This window comes from Ruditapes philippinarum, unplaced genomic scaffold, assembly GCF_026571515.1.
Source record: "Ruditapes philippinarum isolate M1 unplaced genomic scaffold, ASM2657151v2 ctg5782_1_1_1_1, whole genome shotgun sequence".
In the NCBI taxonomy this organism is placed as follows: Eukaryota; Metazoa; Mollusca; class Bivalvia; order Venerida; family Veneridae; genus Ruditapes; species Ruditapes philippinarum.
The window spans coordinates 73,504-82,884 of record NW_026853556.1 but is presented as its reverse complement, the minus strand read 5'-3'; the positions used below and the strand labels follow the sequence as shown (position 1 = coordinate 82,884).

The 9,381-nt window shown below is 31.2% G+C and overlaps 2 protein-coding genes across 2 annotated transcripts; one reads left to right on the top strand and one right to left on the bottom strand.

Moving 5' to 3' along the window:
* Positions 1-3,849: 3,849 nt before the first annotated feature.
* Positions 3,850-5,508, bottom strand: LOC132737197 (uncharacterized). The gene is made up of 4 exons (XM_060724456.1): positions 5,254-5,508; positions 4,757-4,896; positions 4,229-4,340; positions 3,850-3,986 (listed from the first exon to the last, which is right to left on the bottom strand). The coding sequence occupies exons 1-3, from the start codon at positions 5,366-5,368 to the stop codon at positions 4,233-4,235; spliced, it is 363 nt and encodes a 120-aa protein (XP_060580439.1). The 5' UTR covers positions 5,369-5,508; the 3' UTR covers positions 3,850-3,986; positions 4,229-4,232.
* A 136-nt stretch (positions 5,509-5,644) lies between these two features.
* LOC132737196 (uncharacterized) lies at positions 5,645-9,116 on the top strand. The gene is made up of 5 exons (XM_060724455.1): positions 5,645-6,945; positions 7,137-7,268; positions 7,692-7,829; positions 8,210-8,319; positions 8,991-9,116. Exons 1-5 carry the CDS (start codon positions 6,573-6,575, stop codon positions 9,072-9,074), a joined length of 837 nt encoding a protein of 278 aa, XP_060580438.1. The 5' UTR covers positions 5,645-6,572; the 3' UTR covers positions 9,075-9,116.
* The last annotated feature ends 265 nt before the right edge of the window (positions 9,117-9,381 follow it).

Sequence of the window (9,381 nt, the reverse complement as noted above, 5' to 3'; positions counted from 1 at the left end):
GATGCAGTATGTTTTTAAATTTAGATCTGTAAACCTTAATTGGTTTTTCATGGTAAATTTACCGTGCGCAGAAAATAGAAGATAAATTTATTTTGTACCGTTAGAATTTAGCCCCAAAGGGGCGCTCCCTTCTTTTCTTTCTAGTTAAAAATGTCGTTACGAAGAAGCTCGCTAAAATCTCTTTTTCCCCTCAGATGTGTAATGTTTGGAAGTGGTAAAAATTAATTTTTCAATATAAAATCTATTCATGAGAAAACTTCTGAAAATTTTAAAGCAGGGTGTACCAATATTTTAATACATCCTATATAAAAATGATTTTTTCCATTCATTGTAATTTATTCGACCTTTTTCCGTAAGTTTAAATTTCCCTCACCCCCCAAATTTCCTCATTATGAAAAACGTTATGTAGTTTCCGTACAAAAAACTCGCCAGCCCAAAGAATAGCACCTCATTATGAAACCCCTTTTTTCAAGTTAATTTTTGTATATATGGCCTCTAATGTTTTGTCGAGTCAGTTCTTACAAACAGTTAAACCTAAAAAACATCCTTGGGGTCGGGTTTTTTAAATGACTGGTTATATTTAGAACACTACAGTCAATTTACCTCATTATTACCCCTGGGTTTGTTTGTCAGTTCCTTAAGCCGGTCTGCCATTTCTAGTGGCATTCTGGCGTATCCCCATCTTTGAAATCGATGACAAATGAGACACCACTGACGAAGTTTGGGAAAAAACCTCGACATTTGCTTTTAAATAAAAAATTATCGAAATTTTTTTTACGCAAATTTTTGCAACAGGGCTTTTCAGTTTTAATTTGCCCTTGAATAATCCAACAAAAAAACTTAGGAAGTTATTGTGATTTATTTTTTCCAGGTAACGGTTGAAAAAATGAAATGAAAAAAGGGTTTAAAATTTGAAAAAAAAAATAATATTTTATAAAAAATTTTTTAAAAAAAAATGTATCTTAAAAAAACTCTCAAAAGCAAATGATTTGATAGTTGATGCATTTAATCTGTAGATATTAGTACTGTATATATATGTTTTACTTACATTTTTTCTACTTTAAACATTTTAAGCAGATTTTTTTTCAAAAACCATTTCCCCTTTTCAGATCCCTCATATATTTTCCCTGGTGCTTTCTGTCCGGCATCTTCGTAAAAGGACGGACACACGAGTTCCCGCTTGGTTCCGTTTTCCAAGAAAGACCATTTTAATTTTTTTTGAAAATAATATAAAAAAATGAAAACTAAAATTTTATTTAGCTTTAGATTGCGTTGTGAAACAATTTGGGGTCTTAAAAAAGGAAAGCGGGGGGTTTAACTGGGTCATGTAAACCATTATATAAAACAAAAATTCTTTTTTTTTTAAAAAATGGTTTAATAGCGGGTGGTCTTAATTCCGGGGTGGGTTAAGGAGGGATTCTACTGTAGTTATAAATATTTTGACAGGTTATAAGGCCCTATATAAACGGCTGTTTGGAAATATAACCCGAGCCGCTAGGCGAGAAAAATAAAAATATTCTGTTACAAATTTCAAACTTAAGAAAATTCATTTCAGACTATTGTCTATTGATTTATTAACTTAAGTTCTATGATGAATTATTTTAAGAAAAAATGTTCATAAAATGTATGGCACGGCGCTTATGTCATCATAAATTAATGATACATGCATTCCAATTTAACACATCTCTAATGTATAATAACATTTTGTTCAATAGGTAAAGCAAAATTTACTATATATTTGCCACTTTTATGAAGCCACTTGAAAACTTTTCTATATTACTACTCTCAAATTTGAATATTTTCATCTTCATTGGTGTTTCACCACATATTACAACCATTGTGTCCATTTCTTTATTGAATCACATAGTCACTGGATGAGCAACATGACAATCCGCTAATATGTCAGCTCTAACTGACTGTATACTGGATATGCACGGTGGTAACGCTGGAAAAGTAACCCAGAATTGTGCAATAAATGGCGGATACCTGGCAGGATTTCCAACGCAGTAAGTAAACTGGCCAATATATTCTTATTTAACCAAATTGAAAAAAGGACTAGCCGCATACGGCTGCGAAGACATTATACTTTATCCCTCCTCAAGATTATTTCCACAAAATTGCCTACTTTTCAAGATCATTCCTGAAAATAATGGCTTGACCACTGTTTTGAACGTGAATTTAACTTTTTGTCGGCTCTTATCAGTACAACAATTCATATAATACCGCATATAATTTCGATTTTCGTATGCAAATGACATTAAATTAACTTCTGTTGACGTAAAAAAATGAAAATACGCTGATAAAATATGGTTCAAGCCATTTTTATGAAGTATCGCCCAAGTTCATGAATAGTAGGGTTTCTTAATCGGACAAAAATCATAATTGATCATCGAAAATAATCGAACAACCCTTTTCGATCAATCATCGATTATATAATCGAAATATTTACAACAACAAAGTTAATATGTACAATGTACATATCATGCTTAACTATTTATTAGAATTCCATTAATATTCTATATTTTGTGTATCTACAACTTTATCAACTGAAATAAACTAGTTTACAGATATACTATGCTCATCCTTGAGTAAAATATTTTAATCAAATAAATTCATTAAAATCTATAAAATTATTCTGTCTCAATTTCAATAAAGGAATGAATAATTTCAATAAACTATGTATGCATGGGAACAAGTTAAGTTGGTTCTTTCAAAACTGTCAGGTTTTATTTAATGACACTATATATTGATATTGTAACTACCTTTAGTGTGTAAAATAATTTTATACATAACATATCTTCTTTGTGTGAAGTCAAAACATGTTTATTTTATATTTACAAATAGACTGTGTAGCAATTCTAAATATTTTCTAATGTCAAATTTGAGCATAGTATAAACTTCACTGTCAACTATTAACACCATGGTCACCAGTATGCTATCATATTCAATTGAATGCAAATTATTGTTTCAACCAAAGCTGGCTTTAATTTAGAGTGTTGTTATACTACAGTGAGTCACTTAAGTAACAGCAAAAAATAAATTACCGATGATCGATTATTAAACCTTGTTATCGATCATCGCCGATCGGTCCTTTAAACGATCAATTTTCGATTATACTCGATCATCGTTTAATCCCTAATGAATAGTGCTTCGCGGTAACGCCGGAAAATGTGATTTTTTTCATATATGGTACTGAATTATTACACGGTTTTAACGCCATTAATCGGCAAGTATAAGCACTTTTCAAAAATATTTTTATGGGGGAAACTTTAATTCATTTATACAGAATTCATTTAGAAAATATAGACACCGAATCCGTAGCTTTAAGCTTCGTAATATAAATCTTTGTTGAAGTGAGTATGAAGCAATGCGTGAACAATTTCTTACTCAGGGAAACAATGGGGTTTGAACCGTTTATCATATACATAGCAATTTCTTAATATCTAAGAGCTTTGTTAAATTATTGCTATATCTCTAGTAGAATGATCTTAAAAGTAAGCAATTTCGTGGAGGGATAAAGTATAATGTCTTCGCAGCCGTATGCGGCTATTCGATCCCTTTTTTCACATTGGTTAAATAAAGAATATAATGACCAGTTTAATTACCACGTTGGAAATCCTGCCAAGTATCCGCCATTTATAATATTGCACAATTCTGCCTGACTTTTGCAGGAATGGTGCGTTTAATTTCACATTCCGGCGTTACTGGATAAACACCGACAGAAACAAACCTACCAAAAACAATGTACGATGCAGGCCACGTACTTCATGTACTAGTATATTGTTCAGTTACTAAATTGATATTCATGGAATATAGATTGGAAATAAAATAAAACTTGAAATGAACTGCTTCCATTAACACACTTTTATTAAACAACTCATAGCAAACAACAACAAAAAAAACCCGAAGCAACAGAAACAAAAGGTTAAGAAGAGAGGCGTGGTGATAATGCGATGCAGTTAATCAGCATTTAAGTCGTGGAGAACCTGGAAAATAAACATGTTAAGTATATACCAACTGTTAAATTTATTGCTTATATTCTACATACATATAAAGTTATTGAACTTTTTACGCTCCGACTTTATAAACTTTTTGTTGTGAGAAACCGATAAAAATTAATACTCAAGAATGCATGTATGCTTTTAATGAGATCTGTAAACCTTGGTAGTTCATGGTAATTACCACGCTATTACACGTGCACAGAAAATAGAAGATAAATTATTTGTACCTGATTAGAATTTAGCTCCAGAGAGGCCAGCTGCCTTCTCTCTCTTCTCACGTAAAATGTCGTTACGAAGAAGCTCGGCTAAAATCTCTTTTTCCTCAGATGTGTAGATGATCTGGAAGTGGTACATTAATACTCAAATATAAAATCTATTCATGAGTAAACTTCCAGTAAATTTCAAGCAGGGTGTACCAATATTTTAATACATGCCTATATATAACTGATTTTTTCCATTCATTGTAATTTATTCGACCTTCCCGTAGTTTAAATTCCTCAACCCCCATTGTCCTCATTATGAAAATACGTTATGTAGTTTCCGTACATAGAAACTCGCTTTAGTCTTCAAAGTAATATGCTACTCTCAGTTATGATAAGCCCTACTTTCTAAGTTTAATGTATGCATATGGCCTCTAATAATTGTAGAGTCAGTTCTTATAAAACAGTTTTACAGTAAAAATTAAACCTATAAACTATCCTTCGGGTCTGTGTTGTTAAAGATCTGGTTATATTTAGAACACTACAGTCAATTACCTCATTATTATCCTCGGTTTGTTTGTCAGTTCCATTAAGCCGGTCTGCCAGCCTAGATGGCATTCTGGTCGTATCCCCATCTTTGAAATCGATGACAAATGAGACACCAGCTGACGCAAGTTTGGAATCCTCGACATTTGCTGTAAAATAATAATTATCGAAATTTATTTACAGCAAACATTTGCAACAGGGCTATTCAGTTGTAATTTGCCAACTTGATCAATCACACACAAAACTTAGGATAGTTATTGTTGAAGTTACTTTTCCAGGTAACGGTTGTAAAAATCAAGAAATGCAAAATGGTTAATATTGAAAAATAAAATACGATGTACTTATAGATATTTAGAAAAAATGTATCTTAATTAAACTCTCAAAAGCAAATTGATTTGATAGTTGATGCATTTACAACTGTAGATATATAGTATATACCTATGTTTATCTTACATTTTTTCTGACATTAACATTTTTAGCAGATTTTATTTTCAATAACCACTTACCCTCTTCGAGATCCCTCATCATATCTTCTGGTGCTTTCTGTCGCGGCGATCTGTCGTGAAAGGACGGACACACAGAGTTCCGCTTTGGTTTACGTGTTCCTAGACAAGTACCCATACTTTAATTATTTTCTTGTAATAATATAAACTAATGAAAACTAACAATATTATTTAAGCTTTAGATTGCTGTTGTGAACAATGCGCAAATAACATAGAAACAACGTCAAATATGACGTCAGAAACGTTTCAACGTCGATTTTCATTGGTTGATCGTGACGTCTATTTTTATTTCATAATCAAAGAAATAATTATTAACATTTATTATTATTATTATTATTATTATTATTATTATTATATTGGTTGTTCTAATGTTGTTGTTTTTGTTGTCATTATAATTGTTATTATCATCATTATTATTATTATTATTATTGCTGTTGTTGTTGTTGTTGTTATCGAGTTACTTCACCCAGACAGTGGACATCTTTGATGTATTTAGAGGAAAATATACTAACCAACCGTGTCGGACAAGAAACAAGACTAACTATAAAGATAAAAGTATTGTTAGACTTAAAAAGATAATTCTACTGCACCTGTCATTTATCTGCCAAAGCTTGTTAATACTACAATATCTAAAGTAAACAAATATCGTCCGCGCATAAATAATTCCAATTTGTGTAATTACATGATATTATTATATCTAGAGGAATAAAGAAAGTACATGTCTTCTACTGAAAATGGAATAACCGTTCTCTTTTGATGAACTAAGATGTCTGTATTTATTATGTTAGTGATTATTTTTCTAATTTTCTCTGTCATAGGAGCTGACGAATTCCGCACTTGTAAGTTTTGTGTCAACATGTTTTTTCTTTTTAGTTTGATTTGACGTAGATATTATATCCGTAAGTGAGCTGTCATATTCGTGCTTTAAATCGGTCCCTCTTTTTAAAGCAACATGCCTCCAGATGAGCCAAAAAATTTCAAGAAAATCAAACTTGAGAAAAAATGTACTAATATTTTAAGGAAAGTAAAAAGATTCAAGGTTAAAGTACATTAAAAAATTTACATGTTATGTTCGAATAATGACTGATTTTGCAATATTTATATATATCTAATAACTGTCTTATCTTTTTTCAAAGTAATTTTCTTTTAAATAGTTTTTCACATTTTTATGAAAATTTGCATAATCTGGAGGCGTGCTGCTTTACAGTAATATGCTTTTTTGTATATGAAATTGTACTTAATAAAATCGTGCTTCCTAAAATTTTAAACATTTAGATAGATCTGTCTGTACTTTTTTTCTGAACTGTTCTACTGTACAAATTATGTACATGTATTTTGCTTTCAAATTTGCAATAGGTTCATTTATTACGCTGATTTTATTACTGATTTTCTTTACAGATTCCGTTACAGACATTTACGAAGGAACAGCAGCAGACGACACTTGTTATAGCACTATATCTATGTACAATGACTGGATATTTGCTGGACAGATTGTTTATAAAACCGAGGACGCTGTTGTTAACTCAACATGTAAAGAGTTTGAATTGACCATTTACGCCGACTATCCGAGCAATTTAGAATCTCTGAGAATAATGGCACGTGTTATTGTGGATGAAAGGGAAGATCAGCATACATCAATACATAACAAAACTATCATAATATTAACTGTCTATGATGATGTTCATCTAAATGAAAGTAAAATTTCATTGTACTTTATATAATTAATAAGATTTATTTTATTAAAATACAGTAACCAAAAGATGCATGGCAGTTTTATTCTATAAACGAATATAACATTTATGAGATCGATTCTTTCTTTGTTATATCTATAAAATTAATTTCGATTTACAATTTACCTTGTACATGTATCTTATGTGTTTGTCTAGGTATAGAAATAAATGAAAATAGCACCCTCAAAACAACCCAATCTTTCGTCACTTCTTACGAGGTTCTTAAAATCAAGTTTCCATCAAAACTCAAAAGAAACTGGTCGCTTATATTCACAGCATTTCACACAGGTAAATGTTATCATCATTTTCTCAAAAGTGCCACTGGCTGTTAGAGACATATGTTTCATCTTTGGCTCTTAGCTTTGCTATGACCTTAGTCAATGACAATGTTATTAGAATGTTTAATTATAGCATTATTTAAGTATTGTATTCCAAACACTTAGACATTCTTTTCAAAATGTCTAAATTTCTCATGGTCGGGCAACCTATGGCTGTGACTCCCTAGTTTGTTCATTTGTGTCTAAAAGCCAAAACACGTGGCACTGTATTGATTGTCTATTAGAATCATACGTTTATTACAAAACAATATATTCTTGCTTCTATATTCGATTGTTCGTTTCTGCTATATTCAACTATTTTGTCTTCTATAGTCAACTGTTCTTGTCTTTCATATTCGACTTTTCTAGTGTGTATCTTAGATTACATTTGCAGGGCTTTGTCATTCTTATGAATACATGTGTGCCAACAAACGTTGTATATTCCACTCACTGAGCTGTAGCGAGTATGACCCTTGTGGTGACCAATCAGATTGCCTCATATCTCCTGCTGCTTATGCAGCGATAGCTCTTGGTAAATAAACTTTAATTTTTCACTAGAATAAAATGCTGCTGTAGTGTTATGATTACATAGGACACCATTGTAATAAAACAACTTACTAGTACTTATTATGTGATGTTATATACAATCAAATTAAGAACATAGAAAAAACAGTTCTGGTATTGCATTATAAGCACTTATAATTTATAAGTGAAACACTGATCATGTGCGCATACAACATATCAGATAATAATTTAAATTTGAATATTTCTCACTTGGAGTTTTCGAAAATAATTAAGTCTTTTATTAAGCGACACCTATTTGAGAAACAAACAATTATATTTTAAAACAAGAAACAATCTGTAATCTGTAAGGTTCGCTATTTGTATCGTTAAATTATTGTCTTGTTATAGGTGGACTATGTACACTTGGTGTAATAATTGTAATAATCTATATCATCGTGAAGAGCAGGCAAGCATCAGACTGGAGTTCTAGGGACAGACAACCGAGGAAATTTTCACCGGTATATTTTTATGATAAAAACATTATTCTGCAAAATCAAGCATTATATCAATTAGTATTTACATTAGTTTACAATTAACAGTTCAGACATAGAAGTAAAATAAATCTTAGATGGTTACTTGGGCGTTCGTGGCCAAGTGGTTAAAGTTGTTGACTTCAAACCACTTGCCCCTCATCGCTGCTGCCAGCCGTCTTCGAATCCAGCTTGCTTTCGAAACGTTGGTGGTTCTACTCAGGTGCACGTTTGTGCCTGAAATAATCTACATTTTAAAGGGGCACTCCACCAAAAAAACAACAAAAAAAAACAACAAACAAACAAAAACAAAAAACAACAGAAACAAAAAAATAATGATTCGCAACTATACAACTACACCGTATTTTTTTATCAAGTAGAGTATTTTATTAGATCTTTCATTTGGTCCGGTAGTTAAATACTGGATCCTCATAAATATTCTGTTCAAAATGAATATCTAGAGCTTATAATCACTACTTGCATGTGACTGATAGATACAAGGTAACAACTATCAATATAATGATAAACAACATTGTTAAAATTGACTTAAAAACGCCGCATTTCTGTTTGTTTGGGTTCTTCATATTTCATTTGTTTTATAATTTGAATCTCTGTCGTCTCTCTTATTTACTTATATGATAAAACTTATATAACTGCAGGCGAAGGCATTGCAGAGCGTCCAAGCTTTTACACCAGCAACATTGAACATTACACCGAAAAGAAGATGGAGCTACAAGTATTAAAATCATTATAGACAACAAATTAAACAATAAACATTTTTCAAACATTATTTGTTATTTTTCAGACATTAAGTACTTATAAACAAAAACATTATTATAAACCTAAAAGATCCGGTTACTTGCGTTTGGTTACCTTTGAACAGACTAAATCAAGAAATTGTTGCATGATTCGGTCAGTCACTCAATAAACTGAAAATTTCTACTTTATATAATTTCTGTAATTGAAGTTTACAAATCAAAGTAAATGTAACAACATGATTACGCTGTCAACAATTATTGCGCACGACTATATGTTGTAAATGCTTTTGTA

Coding starts and splice junctions, on each gene's coding strand:
- LOC132737196 (XM_060724455.1), top strand. CDS start 6,573: ATGTACATGTATTTTGCTTTCAAATTTGCAATAGGTTCATTTATTACG. Junction 6,946..7,136: donor TGATGTTCATCTAAATGAAA/GTAAAATTTCAT, acceptor GTGTTTGTCTAG/GTATAGAAATAAATGAAAAT. Junction 8,320..8,990: donor AACCGAGGAAATTTTCACCG/GTATATTTTTAT, acceptor ATATAACTGCAG/GCGAAGGCATTGCAGAGCGT.
- LOC132737197 (XM_060724456.1), bottom strand. CDS start 5,368: ATGGGTACTTGTCTAGGAACACGTAAACCAAAGCGGAACTCTGTGTGT. Junction 4,897..5,253: donor GATGAGGGATCTCGAAGAGG/GTAAGTGGTTAT, acceptor ATTATTTTACAG/CAAATGTCGAGGATTCCAAA. Junction 4,341..4,756: donor AAACCGAGGATAATAATGAG/GTAATTGACTGT, acceptor TACCACTTCCAG/ATCATCTACACATCTGAGGA.